Below are 25,171 nucleotides of genomic sequence, written 5' to 3' on the forward strand. Positions count from 1 at the left end.
TAATTCAGATTTAGATGCTCTAAAAATGAGAACATAGACATGAAGTTTACCTCAGTTTGAGCATTTTTTATCCTGGCCATGGCCTCTAGTTCCAACTCTAACTTCTCTTCAACCAATGGTCTGAAAAGATAAATACAAACATATATACAAAAGAAAAAAACCATATACAAATCAGTGAGATAGATTATGAATAATAATGCTATTTCTTTTACTTCAGGATTTGATTTAATATAGTGTTCAAATAAATACCCAGATATTATTCATACCACAATTTTATGCACACACAAAGTGTTTGAACACCTGCTTACTGTAGAATGTGTTCATGGTGGTATTACACAAAATTTAATAGAACCTGTGACCTAATTTCAACTGGGATAAATAAGTATAAGAAGTATAAGCCCTGCAAAATTTAACACCTATACAGTATGTATCTATAGTAAAAAAAGACCAGAGATCCCAGAGTGATCTTGGCGCCCACCATTAAATAATCTTTATTGGTTCTATGTCAGATGGCCACCTGTTGGCTTTTTTATTTTTTATTTTTTCATTTTTCTGACCAAAAATGTAAATTGAATCGGCACAACTAGGCACTAAGGGGAACCTACTTATGAAGTTTGAGGAAAATCCTTCCAGTTCTTTTTAAGAAATAGTAATAACAAGGATTGTTTATGAATGGACTACAGATGATGGTAGGTTAACATACAAGGTGTATACAGATTCAGGAATACCTTGAACACTCCCTGGCAAGAAAATAAGTGGTGTAAATGTTGATATTAAAAGTTGTAATGTGAAATTCAATTTTACATGTGTTTTTTGACGAAGGCTATGTCCTCGATGAGTCTGGAGTTAAGAACCTCAGCTATGTTACATCGATCCTTCATGCGCTTGTCATTCCTGGTAGCATATGCTACATGCCACTGTAACTCGTTGAGGTCCATAATGCATGCCTCATGCTCTGTAAAACAATTGATACACATATTAGCATCTGAATATAGTCAGGTTCCTTGTTAGATTCCATTGCTGGTACAATTAACATAACCTATGCCAAACACAATAATCTTATTAACTTCTTCAAATATGAAACAGTGCACAGAAGATACAAAAAATGAATTTATAAAAACACTTGCCAATTCTATGAGTGATATCTTGTGCATAACAGGTTAGTTAATAAAATACAATATATTATATCACATTGTAAATGTCATTATGTATCGATGATCCATCACCAGGGATATATGTCTATATTTATAATTATTCAAAGCCTAACTCACTAAGAATAAAAAAGAAAAGTCAGATCCACAAATAAGTTTTTTACCATGGGCAAGTAAACAGTGTTAAAATAACTTTATGTTCAGGTTTAGATAAAAAAAATCTATAATATATAGATATAATTAAAAATAAACATTTCACCTTTTTGAACAACCGCTGGCATTTCCACCAAACGTTTTAGACAGAGGCGGTCTATTTTCCCATTTAGTCTGATGACTTTCTCCTTTTCTTGCTCCAGTTTGTTTATCACTTCCTGGCGATCATTTTCTAGTCGCGCCAGCAGGGTGATGACTTCATCCACAACCTCCTCAGCCCCCAGAAATGGCACATCCAGACCTCCATAATCCTCATCTGTAATGATTTAAATAAGTCGTGCACATACACATCTTCAAAATCCAGGGCTAACAGTCTTGATATGTGATCTCCTCGTCAACTCCTGGCATTTCGAGGATGTCATATTACACACATGCAGTAGAAACTTTACAGATTTTCTTCTCATTAACATTATTGTAAATAACCTACTATAGTTTTACTTACCTTTTGTAGCCCCTGTACCCCTAATAGCAAGCGACCCTGCAGAGGACGGCACAGATGCCAGAGAGCTGCGAGATTTCGCACTGTTTAGAAATTTGGAGCCATCTTCACTAGATCTTGCAAACCTCAGTTGTTTTCTACTTCCAGCTGAAATATTCAAAACATCTGAATTATATATACTGTATACACTATCATTGTACTAATCTTAAAAATAACAGTAATTTTTTTTCAAAAGTGGTCAAACAAAACCTTTGACCTTTAACCATGACCTATGACTACCAAAATCTAATCAGGTGATTACTATGTACCCCTCTTTACTTAATGGCAGGTATTCAGATAGTACGACTAAAGATAACAATCACTACTAAAGTTAGGACTTTTCAAGCAAAAGCGATATAGTCACAAATAGTATGTAGCCATCGTATCCCAATTATCAACCTTACCAGTATGTGACATATCTCCCTCTCTCACTCAAGTACAATACATCACCCTAACACAGTCCTCCAGCTGAGATTTTACCTTCATGTACAAAAGATGTACAACTTCTGGTCTCTTCTTCGCGTTCCCTAAACCACTCCTCTATGATATTTTGAATGAGTTCCAGATGAGACACTGCCTTCTTTACACATGGGGAGGTGGTGTGTACTAGTTCACAGCTCTTCCTCCGCAGAAGCTTTTGTATTTTGGGCCAATTTTCAGGTAGTGGATAGACTTTATCTGTAATATTGTATGCCAGGATGACCATTGACATCTAAATATATTTGATCTCCCATTCAGCGTATGATATTATGATAGTGAGTAAAAAAATAATAAGTTGTCAAAATATTGATATTAATAATATATGAAAAAGGAAAAAAACTTCTTTCATATTTAAATAAAATTCACACTGCCACAGAAGGTGAATTACATTACAATCAATAAGATAAGTATGTAATCCATTAAGTGGAAATCTGGTGTATATCATGCGTGTTATCAATACATGTTGTATATTCCAATATTATTTTTCTCAAAAGCTTTTTCATAATACATTAACATGACAGTTTGGAAACTAGTTTTTTTTTGTTGAATTGCAAAAAGAAATACCTTCAGCTTCAATTAACTCCAGATCATTTGGATCCTGGTCTGAGCCACTTGTACTGACTACTGCAAAAACAAAAAGGACATTACAATGAATGGTTTACCAATATTACTGGTAAATCACTCTGTGTGTTACAGACAATATGGTGGCTATAGGTATAATACAAGGAGATTATACAAACTTATTATAGGAAATTACAATCAACAATATTCAATATTTCTGTTGAAATAAACACAAGAATGTCAGGAAATAATACCATTCTAAACTTAAGTTTGTGTTAATGATTGAAAATGAACTTGTACTCATTTCAAATTGTAACTGACCAGAGTCAGAGCACTCACAAAAGATATTTTCTGTAAGTTAATGTAAACAAGTGGTTTATTTTCTCATTAGCTGCAGGAACATTGGCAAAAAGAGAACTGTTCATAATAAAATGGTTTACCTTGCAGTGACTGGGAGCTTGCAAGTAGAGCACTTTTACTTTGTGTGTATTGTGAGCTGAAGGTTTCCCTGGGCTCCACATCTTCCAGCCTCACCACTTTAGTCATAGACATCTTGATGGTGTATGTCAGTTATTGTCTCCCATTTTAGAGTTGACTAGAATATGAATAAAATGTTATTTTATATTAACAATATTAAATGTAAACAACATAGTAATGAGCTTCCAAGTAAAGTATATATCTGGCAACTTATTAGATGTGCACACATATGTGCAATGTTCAAAATTCCCCTGCTAAAGCAAAATGTTTCCAAATAAAAAGGACATATTTTCAGAAGGTTATAATCTTTCTCCGTGCCATTCATTTTGGCTTCAGTAAAGCATTTGACAATGTTCAAAATAAACGCCTACAAAAACTGCAAGGATATGGTATAACTGGAAACATCCTAAACTGGGTGGAGGATTTCCTCAATAATTTAAAAGAATGTGTATCTAATATAGTCATCCATTGGGAAATATCCAGTCCAGTTGAAGTAACAAGTGGCATGTCTCAGGGCAGTTTACTGGGTCCTATTCTGTTCTTAATTTACATTAATGACTTCCCTGAGGAAGTTGCTCATAGCATTGTGAAACTTCCTGCTAATTATTCAAAACCCTTTAGAGGTAATGTAAACTAATCACTAAATCAGAATCACAAGAAGTTCAGCCAGAAATCAACTCAACAACATTATTCAATGGAATACATACTGGAAAATGGCCATTAACACTTAAAAATGTAAACATCCAAATATCAAAATGATAGTCTATTGTCAACCAGATGCTTGTTGGAGAATTCCACGTTTTCATATTGTAGTGCGCTCTGGCCTACGACAGATATGGTGTCAGGGCCAGAGGAAACTCAGGCTACCGAAAATGTAATTATAGTTGCTACATGGCAAGCCAATTGTCTATATGCTAGATATCATAGCCACCATGCCAGTTAACGTTTAATGTCATATCACTGTACTCTGAGCCACTGGGAATACTTACTTCTACCGGTAGAGAACCAGCATAGTATGTAGTAGTACCAGAGACCTATATACTAGTATATAGGTCTCTGGTAATACTAAACTAATTTTATCAATGAACTTTTTTTTTAGATCTAGATCTGATCATCTTGCTTGGAATTTTCATATGATGTATCAAGAATATTGGATTGGAAATGGTCATTGTAATGGTAAATAAAATGAAAAATCAATTACAAAAAAAATTGTAATTTATACTCATAATAATGAATTATTACTGTAATAATTTCCTTTAAAAATACTATCAGGAAATGAAATGTTTGTTTTGGAGTAGATAAAATAGTATAATTTGAATATTTATGAAAATCATAAAAGGAATTAAATGTTTGATCAAAGCTCTGGAATTTTTGTTCAAGGGGACCTAACTAAGTAGGGTCGGTAGGCAGTTTCAGACCACTCAAACTTCATCTACATATATGCCTACTACAATCATTTCCGTTCCTGGAAGCAAATCTATCTTTCATAAGGGTCTATGAACATAGATTTCATCACTCTATTCTGTGTGTTGTAATACAATTGAACGTACAATCTGAATTACCTATTGTTTCATGGTTTGTTTATCACAGTCCACCATTTTGACGCCATTGCAGTTTCCATGCAGGAGTTTGTGTCGAACTCGTTCATTGGTTCTTGATAAAATCACGTGATTTTAACAAAAATGGCGCAGGATAGTTGGAGTCAGCTCTTTGTAAAGATATGACGACTAAATATTTACTCTATTTTACTCAATTTTGCACTTGGATGCACAATGCAAATCGATAACTCGAAAGACAAACAACCAAAAAGAAGGAAAAATCGAACATGGGCCGAGGCTGCGAAGATAGTAAGTGTCAAGATGTGTCCCTAAAGTCGACCGTCAACAACAGTTGTCCGAATTTGATATTGTATGGGCAGCTGTCTGAGATATTTTCGACCAAAAAAAATCGCTGTTTTGACATTTGTTTCATTATACTACAACAAAATAATTTCCTATTGATGGTGATTTTTAATATTCAAACAGAGTTGTGAAATTAAGGCACAGTTTCCCGAAGAATATCCACTGACGAATGTACACAACAGTCAGTTTGTTAAGAAATCGTGTGTACACTACTGTAGCAGGTGACCCTCCCAAAGCATGTATACCCACAGATATTGGTGCTTTAACAATGTGAAAAAAATGATTTCAATTGAAATATTGGGAATGATACAACACGTATTATGCAATGCTAAATTGCTGGTGTTCTTCTCTGTATGCATTAAAGTAATCAAGAAATATCAAAGGGGGGGGGGGGGGGGGGGGGGGGGTGTACAGTCGTTTCGGTACCTGGTCGTTTCGGTACCTAAAAAGTTGTTTCGGTACTTTTTGTTGGAAGTCGGTTCGGCATTTTTTAAAAGTTGTTTCGGTATTTCATTGTGATATTAAATAATGATAATTAACTGGTTGTTGGTTGTTTATTTAACGTTTACCTTACCGTCTGATTTGTTTATACAATCACGCACATCGCACTTCAAACGTGATCCCGCCGCAAAACGGTTGTTTTCTTAACTGAGTAGATCAGAGTAGGGGAGTCCCTGATCATGGAGATAAAGGACTTCCAGACTTATTAGATAAATTTACAAACAAATGCACAATAGTATTTCATTTGTGGTTTCGTGATTAATTTCATAACTTCAAGCCAGTTATGTACATGTATGGTCACATTGATTTTGAACTTGAACAGTAAAATAAAGGTGACAGTCCAAGAGAAGAATCAAAATAGTATGAATATTACATACAAAGCAGTGTTCGAGAGTAAAGGTGGTCCGATGGCCTGAGGCTATAGAAAATAGGTCGGTTTATGTAAAATTTCTAAGTGTACATGTTGGCCCGATTGGCTATGAAAAGTTTGAGTCCTGACATACATTACAATTATTCATGTAAAGAACATTCCTATATTTTCTGACAAACGATCATATGAAATCAGAGCTTACAATCGAGGTGTTTTTGCTGAGAACAACGCGTTATTGGCTTCAAATATTTGAATGAGTATGAACTGGATGGTGCAAGCGGTTGCGTGACACAGTTACTTATGCTACTCTCAACATTATTTGTTTACAAAATGGGTCTATGGAAAAATGATTTGGACTATGGGATTTCAATTTTCTGTAGACCAGTTGTCTAAGGAATTTTCATATATACTTTCATACACTGACAAAGAGACTGACATTAATAGTGACCAGCAATTCACTTGAACAGAAATGTGTATGCCTTTTTACAGTGAACTGTCATTATTTATGGGCTATTTTTCCAGAGATCTGGGGATATAACATGGCAATCTGTGTCCTGATCAATGGAGTGTCATGTATATTTTATCTTCCATAGATTCACAGGTCTCATTAAGCATACTTTCTGTAAATTCCTGATCTTTCAGGTTTATTGCTGCTGCAAAAAAAGAAAAAAGAAAATCTACAGAAATAAAAATGATATGTAGACACTTGAAAGAAAATATACTGTAGTCACAAGAAATGCTTCTTCAAGCAAACTATGAAAGAATCCAGGATCATTTTCTTGGGATACACTTTCTGTTAAATCTTAATTAGAAATAACAACCTTGATTAACATTTCATTAATGCTAGCATTATGGTAAACCTCTGGTTAGTTCGAACACGCGGATAGTTCAAACACACATTTTTTTCTAGAAAAACAGTAATTAACTAACTAACTTGATATTTTCCCAAAGAGAGCATTCAGATATGTATACAACTTTTTATCATGGTAAATACAGCAGAATATATGATTAAATTAAAAGGACCCAGTTACTTTCATGCACAAAAACTTTCCTGTTTAGTCTCTCTAAAACAGAATGTACATGTATCAGTTTTGTGAGGGAATTAATTCCAAAAATACGGAACTCTGGTATGACATGGTAAATGCTTTTTGCTAAATGTTTTATGTGAAATGCTTTATACAAATGCATTCATTTATTCTAAAAGCATTATGCAGAATTTGCTGAAGCAAAATGTTCCTTTTTAAATTGAGAATAATCAAACTTCTTCATTGGTAATGTTTTTAGTTTTGTAAGATACAGTACAACTGGAAGACAGCGTTAGCATTTTGCATATACATGTATATATATACATCATGAAGCATGTTGTACATGTTTATATTAACTGGCTTTCCATATAAAAGTAACTGAAAATGCTCATTCTGAGAGACATGATCTTTGATTTAGTAAGGATTGAAATGTTTCAGAAGAAGTTTATAACTATAAACAAGAAATATCTTTAAAATTTCTATTTCAACTATCTAGTTTTTCAATATTAAAATCAAAATTAAAACAAAACTCAGTCTACTCACCGATTTCCTATTCCCCCAAATCCAAGCACTTTAGTACTATAATAAGCTTAGACTTGCATGTATTAGCCTATGTTAAATTTGTTAAAACAAGTTGACTTGAATTAATGCATTTTCTGATGTTTGGAATACAAAACAAGTTGTCTTAAATTAATGCATTTTCTGATGTTTGGAATTGTCTTACTCTGTTGTTATTTTGGTTTAAATGCAAAAGAATAACAGGAGAAAATTTCTTAATGGTTAGCATATAAATAACATGCATAAGATCCTGAATTGACAGATCATGAAAATTTGTTATTGATGTTATGCATGATTCAGATTAGTGATTTATTGCATACCAATGAATAATGTAACCAAATGTTTGAAGGTTCCTCATGCAGCTGTGATTTGAACATCAACTAAGAAATACTTTTAACAAAGTAGTATCTTTTGGATTTTTATGTATGATTGATTCAGAAGTACATTGATTTTATTGTTTTAACAGGTGTTGGAGAGAAATGCACAGATTCCTATGAGCTACAAAGCTATTCTTCAAGCAATTCAAGATGATAACCTAAAGGATATTAGGTAAGTAGAAAAAATAATGGCAACTTGCATATAAAATGGTTTTAAAGTAGTCACAGCCTACATACTACAATATTGAAAAACTCAAACTTCACACCTAAGTAGTTTTTGTCTCCAGATGTCCATTCCTTCTAAATTCACTGACTTGAGGAGACGGCTTAGTATCCAGCCTGAGCCTGAAGTGGTGATGACACAAATGATGATGTGTATCAAAAACATGGTGACAAAGATCAAATGTTTAATTTAATGCTTACTATCAGTGCAATGCAAGTTTATTAACATGTACATTCTACATCGACAACCTTCTTTGAATGAAGAGTTGACAGTAACCTTGGCAAGTTAACTGGTACTGAACTATAGGGGATATTGGCCTGTGAGTAGCCACTCTTCAACATGAGAAAAGTAGGAACGGCATAACCATATATGGCTTTCATTAATCGTTTACAATCTGCATGGTGGGCCTTAAAGTGACTACTAGGTATAGGTGCATATATAGGTTCTGGGATCTTCAGAAAATATATTAAAACATATGTTCTTATCATTATACAAGAAAGTGACACCTGAAGATATGCTGCTACCTGAACATAATACTGCAAAAACTTACAGAATTATGAGGATTTTTATTTTTGTACGGTATATGCAGCTCGCATACACGTGTACTGTTTTTCACAGTCAAGGGAATTCGAAGTGCCTTGTGATTTTACAAAACGGCTACCATATTTTGGCCTCTTGTTGCAGATTTTGATCATGTAGGTGTATCGTGGGACAACAATCCCTTTGTGTCTGTAATTGAAGTTTCCCATTTTAACAAAATGGCTGCCATTTTATGTTCAGATTGGTTGATGATTGGTTGAAATTAAAAATTGTCTGATTATGATGAAATTTGGTGTATATATGTGTGTGTGTATATATAGGTGTAGCATGACACTATAAAGTATAAACACTGTTGCGATATCAACTACCGGTACTTTATTTACAACTATGGTGGTCATTTTGGGGACATTATTATGTAATGGTGCCTGTTTCAACTATTATTTGTTTTATTTTATACACCATATATATGTTTTCTGGAAATCTAAGAACTGTGATTTTTAATATGTATACATGTATTTTATTTTGTCCAGTGGGTCTGTGCCTTTGGCATGCCTAAACTCCTGTCTCCATGCCTACTCCAGAGGGAAGGACTCTGTCTTCTACAAGGTGGCCGGTAGATCTGGGGTGTATGGATTAATGGTGTGTAATTAAATAATGCCATTTAAGCTATTGTAATCACTTAAAGTCAGGCAGTTTGGAATAAAAAACTGATTTTCAGTTACTGTAAAAAAAAAATGTGTAATTGGTACAGTAAACCCTTGAATTTGTAAATCATTAAACCAAACTGATAGAGTACTACTATTATTATACCCCCGCAACGAAGTTAGGTGGGTATACTGGAATCAGGTTGTCTGTCCGGATCCGGACAACTCCTCCTGAACCGATTGGCCGATTCCAATGAAACTTCACACACATATTAAAGATCATGTGTAGAAGTGCATGCCACTTTCTTTTTCTCAAAATTATGGTTGCTATGGCAACTGGTCACTATAAACAGATTTTCCAATAAGAACCATAACTTTAAGTTTGTCCGAACAACTCCTCCTAAACCGAAGGGCCGATTTCAATGCAACTTAACACAAATATGGAGAACCATGTATAGATGTGAATGCCACTTTCTTTTTCTCAAAATTATGGTTGCTATGGCAACTGGTCACTATAAACAGGTTTTCTGGTAAGAACCATAACATTATGTTTGTCCGGACAACTCCTAAACCAAAGGGCCGATTTCAATGAAACTTCACACAAATATAGAGGACCATGTGTAGATCTGCGTTTTTTGTTCTTTTCCTCGAAATTATGGTTGCTATGGCAACTGGTCACTATAAACAGGTTGTCCGATAAGAACCATAACTTTAAATTTGTGCGGACAACTCCTAAACTGAAGGGCCGATTTCAATGAAACTTCACACAAATATAGAGGACCATGTGTAGATGTGCATCTTACTTTCTTTTTCTTAAAATTATTGTTGCTATGGCATCTGGTCACTATATTACTGGGTTATCTTAGCCTCTAATTAACAGTTCCAATTTACCATTGACTCGTGCAGATTGCGGGGGTATTAGTCAGCCATCCTGATGACAGTTCTAGTGTAAATCTGCAGTGATACAATTCAGGAATATATATATTAAATCAACATATCATATGTATATTTCAGATGAAAAACAGTGACGACAGTGTTTACACTGCTTGTCATAAAATGGCACCTATGGTGTAGAAATATATCAATTAATATCAACAGAAAAAAAAACTTACAGTGACCTTAAAGATTGTATGTTAGACTGGAAATTACATACCAAATATAGAGGTAGAATAGTATAGAATTTCTTCCGGATGCAGTTAATTTATCTACTGTGAATAAGTAACTTAAATTACCTAGTACAAAGTAGAAAAAGTAACAGCATCCAGAAAAATTCATTCACTTTGTATGTGTACCAACTTGAGGTTACATGCTGTATATTTTACTGAGACGTAGACTCAAATGTGAATTGATGCACAGAAAACCTTATTGATATGATTAAAAGTAAAAGCCTACATTTCTGTGTAAGTTTCTCGTCTTATGGTTGCAATTTGCTTTCCTGTGTTTAGGGAGATCGACCAACTGGGTCCACTCTACATGAAGTACCGGAAGAAAATGATGATGATGACGGCAGGGACCGGCCCTTCAAAGAACGCAGGAAAGAAAATGGTATGTCCTATCTTCGTTATCAACTTTGAAAATTTGGTTTAATAAAATGCAATAATTTATAATTTATAATTTGCTTTATAAAAATATTAACCCCTCAGTATTTGATACTATAGAAATATTAACCACTCAGTAACTTGATACTATAGAAATATTAACCACACAGTTCTTACAAAACTTTAGCACCATTTGTTCCAAAAAACATATATGATATGTTATTTTCACTGAAATAGGAAAAAGTATTCCTATTATCATATCTACTAACAAAAACTATTCCAAACTGCATTTCTTAAATGCAGGAGATTTCTATGATCCTAAGAAATTTGGGTAGGGATCATATAGTCACAGCACGTCTTTCCATCCATTAGTAATGTTTGTGGATTGGTTGTGCTGTATTGGTTGATAGATTAATAAAGTATTATAGTGACAAGTTAAAACCTTAATTCTTGGTAAAACATTACCTTAAACAGAGGTATTACATATAGTTAAAATTCCCTAGTATTGTATGTTTTTGGTTACAGTGATGTTTGTAAGTTTACCTTCTTGGGTAAAAACAATTCCTCCATCAGAAGATGACGATGATCAATCTAATGGTGATGCAGATGAAATAGCAGAGCCATCGGACAGTAAGGAAAGCCAACAAAGATCCTCATCTGGATCATCAGGGACGAGCATATCCTCGCATGTTAATCACACCCTGAGACGTAGCATGCGACAATCTTTACGTCAAAAACAAAAGAAGAAACAAAATGACTATCCCAGAATCATTATCAAACCTATTCCACCTCCAGACAAGGAGAAAGAAGTCAAGGCTGTCAAAGGTAATTTGTTTCAAGACCTACAAAAGTGATGCTGGTTCTGTTAAGCAATTATTTGCCTTAGTTGTATGTCGCCACTTAATGGAAATGATTCAAAATTAACCTGGTTAGAATTATGAGGAAGGGCAAAATTAACCTGGTTAGAATTATGAGGAAGGGCAAAACTATGCTTCTTTTTTTTACAGGAATGGTTTAGAAATACATTGTAAATACATAGAAGATAGTTTGATATGTTTGAGACTCGGGTGGCCGTTAAGGCCTATGGGCCTCTTGTTAAGACTACTGAGCTACATAGATGATGTATTACAAAGTAAAACTGATACCAGGAAGTGTGTCACACCAAATTAGATCTCTATGATATGTACATAATCTCTTATCTCAAGGTTTTGCTTTCAAGATCACCAAATTTAGTTAATGTCTTGTGTTTACATATAAATAAGACAGAAGAAGTTATCAATATTGCTCTATGAAGTTCTTGTCCCACAACGTAATTTTCCACCTGTTAAACCTTATAACATTCTGACCTATACAGATGGACACACAGAAATGGAATCTGAAAATGATGGCAGTCTCCAAAATGGGGACAGCAAGTCTGACAGCTCTGACAGTGGTAAATCTCCAGCACCATCTTCAAAGCGACCTCAGACAATGAGAGAGATACTGGCAGGGATTCCAGGATTTAGTATGAAGGTATTCGATGTTCACAGTCTACCAGTAAAATCCAAATATTTATCAACTCACTTCTCGAAGAGAGGGGGAGCTTATGTTGTCACATCTGTGTCAGTAAGCTCCTTCACGATTGAACTATAGGGTTCTAATATTTGGTTTGAGGGTTGGTGTGGAGCTTAACTTCACGGAGTTGGAATGATAATTTTGGGGGGAAAGAGACTATTTTTTTTATATATTTTTTTTAACTTTTTGGATTAAGACTTTTTATGTCAGATCTAATGTTAAGTTTTTGGTGCAAATGTTGAAAGGCATCAGTAAACACTTTTAAAATTGTATTAGGATACTAATAGTGGTGTATAGGTTGCTGTGGGGTTCAACTGTTATTTTTCGGAGTCAAACATGTTTCATAATAATGATTTCAATGCTTATTATAATGCAAAACTTGATTTAAACAAGGCCTATTTTACCTTTAAATATTGCAATATTTTTTTGTAAAAATATCATTATATTGCAATATGGATCCCAGTTGGTGAATATGCCCCTTAATGCTAGTGTGAGGTATAGTGATATATATTATAAGGCAAGCTTTGTACCGATGGTAAACTCAACCTCTAATGATAGTGTGAAGTATGGTGATATACAATGTGAGGCGAGCTTTGTACCGATGGTAAACTCAACCTCTAATGATAGTGTGAGGTATGGTGATATACAATGTGAGGCGAGCTTTGTACCGATGGTAAACTCAACCTCTAATGATAGTGTGAGGTATAGTGATATACAATGTGAGGTATAGTGATATACAATGTGAGGTATGGTGATATACAATGTGAGGTATAGTGATATACAATGTGAGGTATAGTGATATACAATGTGAGGTATAGTGATATACAATGTGAGGTATAGTGATATACAATGTGAGGTATAGTGATATACAATGTGAGGTATAGTGATATACAATGTGAGGTATAGTGATATACAATGTGAGGTATGGTGATATACAATGTGAGGCGAGCTTTGTACCGATGGTAAACTCAACCTCTAATTGTATTGTAGGGTATGGTGATATACAATGTGAGGCGAGCTTTGTACCGATGGTAAACTCAACCTCTAATTCTAGTGTGAGGTATAGTGATATACAATGGGAGGCGAGCTTTGTACCGATGGTAAACTCAACCTCTAATGATAGTGTGAGGTATAGTGATAAACAATGGGAGGCGAGCTTTGTACTGACTGTTTTACTTAGTCATTAATTAGTCATCGTCATTTAATACCTACAGTTCTGGGTCCATATCAGTGGTGGTGTTGTCATTTGATACCAAACCACCTACAGTTCTGGGTCCACATCAGTGGTGGTGTTGTCATTTGATACCAAACCACCTACAGTTCTGGGTCCACATCAGTGGTGGTGTTGTCATTTGATACCAAACCACCTACAGTTCTGGGTCCACATCAGTGGTGGTGTTGTCATTTGATACCAAACCACCTACAGTTCTGGGTCCACATCAGTGGTGGTGTTGTCATTTGATACCAAACCACCTACAGTTCTGGGTCCACATCAGTGGTGGTGTTGTCATTTGATACCAAACCACCTACAGTTCTGGGTCCACATCAGTGGTGGTGTTGTCATTTGATACCAAACCACCTACAGTTCTGGGTCCACATCAGTGGTGGTGTTGTCATTTGATACCAAACCACCTACAGTTCTGGGTCCATATCAGTGGTGGTGTTGTCATTTGATACCAAACCACCTACAGTTCTGGGTCCATATCAGTGGTGGTGTTGTCATTTGATACCAAACCACCTACAGTTCTGGTCCATATCAGTGGTGGTGTTGTCATTTGATACCAAACCACCTACAGTTCTGGGTCCACATCAGTGGTGGTGTTGTCATTTGATACCAAACCACCTACAGTTCTGGGTCCATATCAATGGTGGTGTTGTCATTTGATACCAAACCACCTACAGTTCTTGGTCCATATCAGTGGTGGTGTTGTCATTTGATACCAAACCACCTACAGTTCAATTATGGTGTGTTCACCCTGTAAAGCTATCTATAAGACCATTTCCTTTACCCCAAACTCCTCTATAGTTGGTGTCAAATAGCACTTTAGTTAAGGGGAACAAGTATCTTTCTCCAGTGTTCCAGCTAGGTCGGGTTAGCAGGGCGCGGCGCCCTGCCCCTAATTCAAAGTTAGAAATGCGCCCCGCCCCTTTTCCTGAAGTACTGCCCTTTTTCGAAGTGTCATTGATGCTCATTTTGCCTCGTATATTCTATATCCGATTTGCTGAAGCCATGCAATATACAGTCAGTCACTAATTGGCCACCTGTGACACTAGTCCCCTTACCTGTAGACCCTTATCCACGGGGGTCGATCCACGGTACTGATTGACGCTGCCCGAGGCAGATCGGTCAGCTGGGGATCGACCTGGTGTTTTAATAGAGTCATTTAACCGTGACGAGTCGATAAGATCGGTTGGTAATCCAATTAAATCATAATCACGAAGGTTTTTTGAAGATGGACACAGTAATGATAATGGATGGAAATGTTGTTTTACTTATGTAAACAACTTTTGACAAGACCGAAAAGAGCCGCTCGTTTGTCGTAAAGTTATCCCATGAGCACGTGTGCATATTGGCGATCGATCTATATATCTTTGAAATTTTCTTCACATGACAACACGAAATCCTTCTGGTTTTAACCAAGCAACTTTTAAGTAGATATCTAAATGATCATGAGATCACTTTCCAGTGATTTTCCAGTGATCAAAATTAGCTTTCGGTTGATTTTATTTGATGAAGTTTGGCGGGACGCCGGAAATGGTTCGTTGTAAATGCAGATGTCGCAAATTCCTTGTTGGATTGACGGATTTCTATACAAATGTTAATTTTCATAAATAAATAAAGGACACATAAAAATATCTGCTTATGTGAATAATGGTTGCAAAAGTTTAGTTTATATTGTGTTATTTTCGTATCTGAAATGCCGACTCTGCATTAACTGCGGGTCATGTGATAGCCAAGTAATTACATTTCTGCAACGTTTGTTTACGATTCAAGAACATGTGAACTAGCTATAATTTCCTGCTTTTAATTTACCGTTATTTCTAAAGTGAAAGTAGAAATTTACCGCCGCTTAGAAGATACATCGTAGTTATATTCAGATATTAAATAATAGAATTTCTTTTACTTAATCATTTTTTTCTCGTATATGCTTTACCACCTTTTCTCTTTTGCTCCATCATATCTTCACCTACAATTAGTCGTCTTACAATCACAACGGACAGACCAGAGACCTATATTAATTAGTTAGTATATAGGTCTGTGGACAGACTAACTTCTGGTTTAAAATATCGCTCTGTTGACTATAATCTGATAGTAACATTTTGATTGGACGTAATTATCATATATGGATTCTCTCAATACACCCTTAAATTAAAATAATGCTAATATCATTTTATTTTTGAATTACCATAGGTCATAACTTTTACCATCAAAATTTAAAACAATATTTGAAGAATAAAGAGAAGAAAGAAGATATTTTCACACAAACAAAATAATAAAAAAAATTCAACAGATTTCTATTTGTCTCTTATGAATTAGGTCATATGTAATGCATGGATGTACTTGAATTGTCCTGTAAAATAAGGTAGAAGATAGATAGGCCCGGAAAAAATGTCGCGCACAAAAATGCCCCTTTTTTAGGCAGCGCCCTGCCCTTTTCAAATCCTAGCTGGAACACTGTTCTCTATTGTCATTACTTGTCTGGTTTGAATGATCCTTATCTAGGAACTGAACTTATAAAGGGTGGGTTTTGGCAGTTGAAGTTGGTCCCTAGTTGTGCATATTCAATTATGGGACTGGCCAAAAGACAGTCAATAAAGCATGTTGGTATGATTAAGACAAGTTTATTTTTAAAAAATAAAGAAAAGACTGAAAGTGCTATAAAGCAATACAGATCATATGATATTGGATGCGGGTGCTAAGATCCCTCCGAGATGTCTTTTATCACATGCTTTGCCAACACTATGACTAAGCATACATAAGCATAATACATCATCACGCACTTTTATGCTTTTACAGCCCCGAAGAAGGCCCCATAAGAAATTGAGCCATGCAGCCCAGATTGCCCAAACAAAGGAAGGCTGCATTGATTTGGAGACTCCAGATTCCATTCTGTGCAACACAAATCTGAGAGTAAGTTCAGAACCAGAAACTATTACCTTGTGGTACTTTTGTTTATGTAAAATTTGTGTTGGTTACAATGGATATCAATGCTACAAGAACTGATTTTAATGAAATAAAACATTTTTTAGTATAAATCATTTCTGTCCAGTTTGATTGAAAATGAGGTGAAATCATTATGCAAAGAAGTTACATGATTCTTGTCACATTTCAGAATTTGATAGACAAAAGGATGTTCTCCAAATTACCAAGCCAGTACCAGTATAAGCTTTTACATTTTTTACCTGAATGTGACAGATATGTGGGACAGGACAATACCCTCAGGTACGTTTTATGCATCGTCATGAGGGACATATACCTATTCTGAAACTTGATTTTTCTGTGTCACACACTTTATTTCGTTTTCATGAAAATTTGCACAAAACTTAGTATTAGTGAATTTTCAAACTAGTTTAAGATCATCTTGCCATGGTCAAGGTCACTTATTTTGAATTACAAATTTTCATCTTTTCCTTCAATGATTTTATGCAACAAAAAAGTTATCATGACAATGCCTTAAACCAACTACAAAATCAGTCACCTGAATCTAAGGCCGAGGATACCTTTTATTAAGAGAATGTACACTTTGAATAAAAGAAAGTAATGCATCAGTCATTATGTCTAGTACTGAGATGTGCCTGTTACTTTTGGGTAATTTTTAAAGCTGCCTAGCAGGCTTTATTAAGTTTGTCCTGGTGGAAGTTGAGGTGTAGACATGTAGGGTGTGCGTGCAGATTACATACCAGAAGTAGATTAGAGGTATAGATTGAAGATAGAAGTCGTGTGGTGTAGATAGAAGTAGTGGTTTGTCAACAACATATACAATAGTAAATTTATCATGGGTGGGCAATTGCAACAAAGCAATAACACATATACCTGACATGGGCTTAGCAATGATAAACTGAAGCGGTAGATTGCACCAGCACTTGTGTAGGTAATGGTTTTCAAGCACTTTGTTAACACAGTCGTTTCCGTCCCTGAGCACTTGCACTGAAACCAGGATGATATAGTCGATAAACTGTAATAGTTTAATTAGATAGTATTTAGTCTTTTAGCTGACAGCATTTTCAGCTCATGTCATCCTCAGGATTTGATAAACGACTTATAAATGCATGGTACCTATGTGCACTGTATGAAATAAGTAGAATCGAGTCAACTCAATATCAAAATTCAACGTGAAAATACCTCAATGAAATCAGGGACTTGTATGTTTGAAGGTATGTCTGATGCCACAAGATTGTACCTATCGAGATGGAAATAGACCGATGTGTTCCGAGTGCATGTTTATGAAGATCAAGTTGTGATGAAAATTTGTTTTATTTCATATTTTCCTATACAATATTTTCAAATTTGATCCCACAAACATTAGCAAACCATTTTTTTTCACATATGTATATATTACAAAGTTATTTGTTGGGTTTTGTGCATTAGTTTGATCCGGAAACCATAATAATTCAAGCATATGATGTACTCATTCTTGGATAAGACAATATATTTTACATCATACAATAGTTTAAAATGATCCAGGTTGCTGTAAGGATGATATAAAGCATCTAATTCAAATTATTCACAGTATTACGTGTATATGTGAACATGGGGTAAACACATTTCATGTTGGGTTTAATGTCTAGAGCAGTCGGCAGCTTTAATGTCAGACTGACATAATTATAGTTGAGACTTATGACAATCATTATTGTGAACCATATTCTTAGCACAAGATAACTGTAAAAGTATAAGTAACACTGAGAAGTAATGAAAGAAAGGCATTGAACCAAATTATCATACAAGTGAATGGGCAGCTTATCTGTGCTGCAAGTTAACATTTTCTGTTAAATCAGTTTTTAAGCAGTTTAACATAAAATAACTTTTCATAAAATGTACAAGTATCAACAGTCCCTGTTTTGCAGGACAACAATGTATCATCCCAATAAATCAGAGTTTTATATTATTGATCTGTTGTTTCTGTTATAAGTCTTATCCTATATTTTTCATGTTTCAGGCTGAGTAGTACTGCATTGAACAATGAATTTTTCAATAAATCTTGTCAAGAATGGATCGAAAGGCTCGCACAGGGTAAGATTTACATGGCATCTAATTGTATTTATACTCTATATTAAAGAATTCATGTCCAAGACTAATACATTTTGTAGAGAATCAATTTACAAAAAATAACTGAGGGAAAACATGGGTCCTGAGAGCCACCTATTGAAAGGTTGAACAGAGGTAACAAATATCTGTTATATACAGTTGTTATAATGCTAAAAAACTATGATCTGAAATGTATATACAATTGTTATAATGTTAAAAATATACAATTGTTATAATGCTAAAAAACTGTTATCTGAGACATTTTACGATAGTTCTAAATTCAACTCAATTAATTTTTAACAAAAACAGTCAAAGGTATTTGACATTAACTTATCAAATGTCATTAAGATATCTGAGATTACCTTTAATTAGATCTTGGGGGGGGTTGATTGTGGAAATATTCCAAACTCAGATCAAATATTTTTCTGTACATAAATTCTATAGGAGAGTTCACACCAGAAAACCAAATGCGCATCAAACAGGAAGAGGAGAGGGAGCTGAGTAAACTGGACCCATGGAAGGTAACTTTCACAGATATAGATTTAAAGAAAAATATCTGACATTTAATGAAATATTAATTGATCGATATTCAGATATAAGACAAGTAAATGTGGAAAAATAGAAGAAAAAAAAATCCAGTATAATAAACTGTTTGTCTTGCTGCATCAAAGGCATGGACACAAAACGAAAGTGTATTGTGCAGTCAATGATTATACCTATTAATTTAAATTTTGCCCCAAAAAAGAATTTATATTAGAGGCCAAATTGCTTATTTAGATTCATCATAAATCATAGTTGTACACCTCTTAACAAGGACAAGCAGTAATTTGGAATTCTAATGATCCAATTGTCAGGTGAAAAAGGATATTTTGAGAATTTGTGATTTGCAACTTTATGATTATTTTAGAGTCAAAGTGGTGACTGGAACACATTTTATTCCACAGAATTCGACAAAAGATATCTTTTAGGGTTAGAAGTGTGTACCTCGCAAGCAATGTATTATAAAATGTTGATTTTGTATTGCATTCTTTACTTTTTACAGGCAAAACATTTTGAGGAAATATGGGGGAAAAGGTAAGATACTGATAATGAATATTTACATAGTGCAGTAGGGATTTGTATACTGTATAGCGGTTACATTTCGCAGTGGTTTTATTTTCGCGTTATTCCCATTTCCACTAAAATCCACGAATTCTAAACACCTGCCAAATATTAAACACAACACTCCCATTATGGAGACAGGTCTTGGTACCATGGAAATGTAACTCAACAATATTACATAATTTTCTGAGTCAAATGAGAAATTAAAGTTTGGATGTGAAATGTATTTCAATAATTGATAAATGATATCCCTGACCTGCTCAGAGATCCCCTTTTCATATTACATAATTATTTAGTCATGTGTGTTAACACACAGTGCCGATAACTGGACAACTGGCAGTCTATTGGTAGTTATAAAAAGCAGAAAACTGACCTAATCACACGTTACAATAATAAGCTTGACAACTGGCGGTCTATTGGTAGTTATAAAAAAAACCCCAGAAAACTTGTCTTATTACATGTTACAATAATAAGCTGGACAAAATAAAAATCTGTTATCAGACCAATTAATTCATTACAACTGGCTCCTATTGCTTATGTTAATACTCACAAGGTACCTTTGAATTCCATTGAGTGAAATGATTGGTGTATAACACAGTCTGGATGGCGAATACACAGCGCAAGATCTAGATTTTCGTACAATATGACAAGCTGTGTATCCATTCCAAAACAGATTTACCCTTGAAACACCATACTAAATAATGCATTGCAAAGCAAACTAGAATAGAAATGACTGGAAATTATATTGATATGCAACAGATCCGTGAATTAAAGGAAACAGTGTACAGCGAAATATAGCCCCTACGAAGAAGAAACTAATCTTTAAATCAATGTAAAAGGCAGTCTTTGTGAATTATTTTACATATTAAAAAGATTAAAACAAGTAATTATGTTTATTTTCAACCTGATTAATAATTATAATCATGATGAATGTACAATAACAGCACTTATAAGTAATAACATCCTACAAAAAAAGCTGATATTGACCTGTATAACTCATTCCTTTGTCTTGTTTTACAGGAATATTGGGTATGAAGTTCCGAAAGCAGACCTTCCGTCACCAGTCACTCCAGCCTCTCCTGTGAAGACTAAACTGAAGAAAGCAACACTTGTGTCTACCATGTTAAAACAACGGTCAATATTTCAGACTGTGGGGAGCTCTTCAGATGGTGCTGGTCAAGGTGGTCTTCTGATGAAAGTGTCAACTGTTAAACATGCAATCAGTAACAATGACCCTCACAAAACTCTCAAGAGGTCGCTGTCTATGCCTGTGGACCCTGAAGGTCACAGGGTTCTCAACAGTGTTAGTCCAGCAAAACGTCAGAAGAACCCATCTCTGTCTGAGGATGTTATTGTAGATGTTGTGTCATCACCAGAAAAAAATATACCCCAAGTGTGCAGTCCTACTCGTGTAGTAGGGACAAAGCATGTGAAATCTGTGACAATTGTCGAGCCTGCTGTGACAAAACATGTTTCTCTTCTGAATGCTATCTCTACCTCACCACCTTCAGTACCTTCTCACGCTCTGCATGTTACAACACCAACTAAGGCTAGCACCACCCTACAGGCCACGTTGGCACACACTTCCAGGTCCCCTGTAGGAGGGCCGACACCAGGGGTGGCAGTCAGATCTCCTCCACAGACTCGTACATTGGCACAGATTCGTGCCCAGAACACGCGTGGGCAGACAAGAACACTTGCACAGATCAAAGCACAGACAAAAGCTAAGCAACAGCTGCGTGAACATCTGCATCAACAACAACCAGAAACCCAAGCCAAGCTACAAGCTCACCTTATTGCAAGGGGTCGTATACCTGCTAGTGCCATTACTTCAACGGGGAGTACTACAGCGAGTAGACATGTTCCAAACATTATGATGCCAACTGGTCGACCTAAACAGGTTCAGACTGTTAAGGCGGTTAGTTCTGAAAATATCTCTAAGAGTACATCATCTACTACAGATGTAGGATCAGATGGAGTCAATATGAAGCGTTCTTTAGAAATAATGCAAAAAGCTGCCCAAGAAGGAGGAAAGGATAATGTAAATATAAAGAGGTCATTGGAGATCTGTCAGAAAGTGATGGAGAGGACATGTACACAAACGACTGTAGTAACTCAGACAAATAATGGAATCTCAACCACTGTGACAGGTACAGCCGATAATGCTAGTTCTACTCTCCCCAAAATATTGGGACATGCACAAAGTGGTGCTAAAGGTGCGAGTGTGACGGGACAAGGTCAATTAAGTGCCTCAAAACTTCTGTTTTCCAATGTGTCTGCCAGTAGCAGCACATCTAGTGAGCAAACATTGCAAGGTCAAACAGTGAGCTCACCTGTGATGGTTAACATAGCAAAAGTTCGGACTGTAGGAACTGGTGTGCAGGGTTCATCTAACACCAATAATGAAACATCGTTGGTACTGACATTGCCCCAAAACACTGCTCTCCGCTCTACTGTATCGCAAACTGCCACAGTATTGACACTGCCAGGATCCAATACCAAAGTGTTACTGCCTGCTGGTATTCCAACCTCAGCAGTAACCACTTCTAGCTTAGCCCAGATCCTCAATGCTCATCAAGCTGGAAATAACACGATCCATATCCAACCCTCTCGCGCTTCGAGTGCTCCACCACAGAATCTTCTGGTCAACTCCAACATACAAACTCTGGTGAGGTCTGCAAGTGCTGGAGGTCAAGTATCAACAGAAGGAGATGGAACAATAGTTACCCAAAACCCTGCAGAACCTGTTAATCAAGAAGTGCGTGTTATTTCTCCAGATCAGGTGAATTTTTTATCCAAGATTGGCACTGCTACTGCTCCAGGTCGTAAAACGCCTCGTACCACTGTGTTACCTCTGAACATGTTAACACAATCACGACCTGAGGCCACCGCTCCGTCCCCAAACAGCGGTGGCTCCGCGGGCCCCGGCAAGGTTTCCCCGGCCCAGCGAGTAAAAAAAATAGTAGTTTGCAGTGCCACGCAAATAGTGAATAACCCTTACATCATAAAGAGTATTGAGGCACATGTGCAAAACAAAGCAAATAGTCAGGCTGCAGCGGCTGCAGCAGCTGCCAACAATCAAGCTAAAAAGGTTCATTGTAATATTGTACCATTTGTTTCTGCACAGACAACAAGTAAATCTGTGGTTCTGCCCACTGCAGGATTGTCAGGTACTGGATTACCCGCGACCATTGACAATGTGTCAAGTAACTGTGCTTGTAGCTTAAAGGCAATGATCATGTGTAAAAAATGTGGAGCATTCTGTCATGATGATTGTATCGGACCCTCCAATCTTTGTGTTACATGTCTGATTGCAACGTAACAGTTGGAATATGATACAATTTACTGAGATTATGTTATTTGTAACATTGTCCATTTAATATAATTAAGCTGATCATTTATCGCATATAAGGACAGAAACTGGTTAGAGTTCTAAGTAAAATAAACATTTATAAATGATTTATCATGATCATCTTTTGAAATACCAATTCCTTTACCAAAAAAAAACAAGAAATAAAATCTGAAAATGTGTTCAAAAAGATATATCATGACCAGACAGTTTGTTCAGTGTATATGGAATGTTGGGTCCTATGTGACCATTTTACATTACTTATATCACTAACATGTCTATTGCAAAATTCATCTGAAATTAAATTCACCTGTCAAGTTTGGGTTAATCATTTATGATTATTTATAAATGAACCCCATTATGATTAACATGTGCATTTTTCCTAATTACCTAAAATTTTCTTAATTATATAATTACTTGTCTATCTTGTATTAAGTAATTTGGTATAGATACAATAGTTTTCTCAGCATTAGGTAAAGATATCTTGATATGATTATGAAAGAAATTAGTTTGTCAAAAAATTAACATATCAGGTATTATATTGTGTAATTACAACAAATAATACCAAATTATGACTGTATGTAGATTAATATATACATGTTTGATCTGTGATTCATTACAAGAAGTGATCTGTCCTACTTGTAATTCCCACTTCTGTTCTCTATCTAATATTCTCTCTATATTCTGTAAACTTCACTCAAACTGTTTCGTTCATGATATTGAAATTAGTATACATTTTTAGCAATTATACTAAATTCATCTGTGTGTTATACAATACTAAATTCATCTGTGTGTTATACAAAAGTGGAGGTAAAAGAGACTTTTTCTTATTAAAAAAATTAGATATAAACAAAATCAAAACTTTTTTCATGATAAATACGGATACCATATGGTACCCTTTCACCTTAACATTCTGTACACTGTTATATCATCAATTTGACAGTATTGTACGTATTCAACGTCTTTTTGGTAAGATGCAGCTATGACTAACAGTTTCTGCAGATATCTAGTGCCACTAATTTGTTAACTGGTGATGTAAAAGTCAGAATAGAGGTGGAAGGGTTATAATTTTAAAAATTATATGGGATAACCCAAGATCAATCTATATACATATGTATGTATTGTAATGTTATGTGAGAAAATGTAATGTTGTGATACAAAATAGGAAATTTCTAATCTTAATTAAATGTCAATTTTTCCAGGTGCACTTTTAATTTGCTAATAATCAGTTATATGAAGAAAAAAACCACATCACATTGATAATTTTAAATCTAATTTACTTAATCAATATAATTGAATAATGATAAATATCATGCATTAAAAAGTAAAACCTATATATAGCTAGCTCCCTTGTCTCATGTCATCAAATTAAAATACTTGTATAAGCAGGCTGTAGTCTTGCTATCTGTAGTAAAATCTTTGGCTTTTGTATCAACAGCATTGAAATAGAAAATTGTTGACCAGAGCCATGTTAAGTGTTGTCATATGAACAATCAGAGCAAGTCATAGTAGTGGGTTAGCCATACTAATAGTATTGTATCATCTGTCATCAGTCATTGAAGTGGTATCATTCATGTACGACTGGTCATACTATTGTTATATTGTTTCATGCAACATGTATTAGTGTGATGATGCATAACATGTACGGCCACTCATATTAGTGTGATGATACGTAACATGTACGGCCACTCATATTAGTGTGATGATACGTAACATGTACGGCCACTCATATTAGTGTGATGATACGTAACACGTACGGCCACTCATATTAGTATGAGGATACGTAACATGTACGGCCACTCATATTAGTGTGATGATACGTAACATGTACGGCCACTTATATTAGTGTGATGATACGTAACATGTACGGCCACTCATATTAG

General features: G+C 35.2%; 2 protein-coding genes across 3 annotated transcripts in view; one reads left to right on the top strand and one right to left on the bottom strand.

The window, feature by feature from the left end:
* LOC117325048 (coiled-coil domain-containing protein 178-like) overlaps positions 1-5,003 on the bottom strand; it is a 44,140-nt gene extending 39,137 nt beyond the window's left edge. Inside the window, exons 1-8 of one of the 2 annotated variants that reach the window (XM_033880962.1) lie at positions 4,923-5,003; positions 3,324-3,478; positions 2,887-2,946; positions 2,323-2,520; positions 1,807-1,950; positions 1,411-1,620; positions 805-955; positions 51-120 (exon numbers count right to left, since the gene is read on the bottom strand). In XM_033880962.1, the coding sequence (XP_033736853.1) occupies positions 51-120; positions 805-955; positions 1,411-1,620; positions 1,807-1,950; positions 2,323-2,520; positions 2,887-2,946; positions 3,324-3,435 (945 nt within the window). In that variant the 5' untranslated portion in view covers positions 3,436-3,478; positions 4,923-5,003. Of the gene's footprint in view, positions 1-50; positions 121-804; positions 956-1,410; positions 1,621-1,806; positions 1,951-2,322; positions 2,521-2,886; positions 2,947-3,323; positions 3,479-4,910 lie in introns of both variants that reach the window. The other variant, XM_033880963.1, reaches the window with a different exon arrangement.
* A 34-nt stretch (positions 5,004-5,037) lies between these two features.
* LOC117325046 (putative Polycomb group protein ASXL2) lies at positions 5,038-24,741 on the top strand. Its single transcript, XM_033880961.1, has 12 exons — positions 5,038-5,207; positions 8,182-8,264; positions 9,386-9,494; positions 10,945-11,044; positions 11,563-11,862; positions 12,392-12,549; positions 16,610-16,723; positions 16,926-17,035; positions 18,750-18,823; positions 19,283-19,359; positions 19,881-19,912; positions 20,960-24,741. The coding sequence occupies exons 1-12, from the start codon at positions 5,133-5,135 to the stop codon at positions 23,259-23,261; spliced, it is 3,534 nt and encodes a 1,177-aa protein (XP_033736852.1). The 5' UTR covers positions 5,038-5,132; the 3' UTR covers positions 23,262-24,741.
* Positions 24,742-25,171: the final 430 nt, after the last annotated feature.

Source organism: Pecten maximus, chromosome 4, assembly GCF_902652985.1.
Source record: "Pecten maximus chromosome 4, xPecMax1.1, whole genome shotgun sequence".
Classification (NCBI taxonomy): Eukaryota; Metazoa; Mollusca; class Bivalvia; order Pectinida; family Pectinidae; genus Pecten; species Pecten maximus.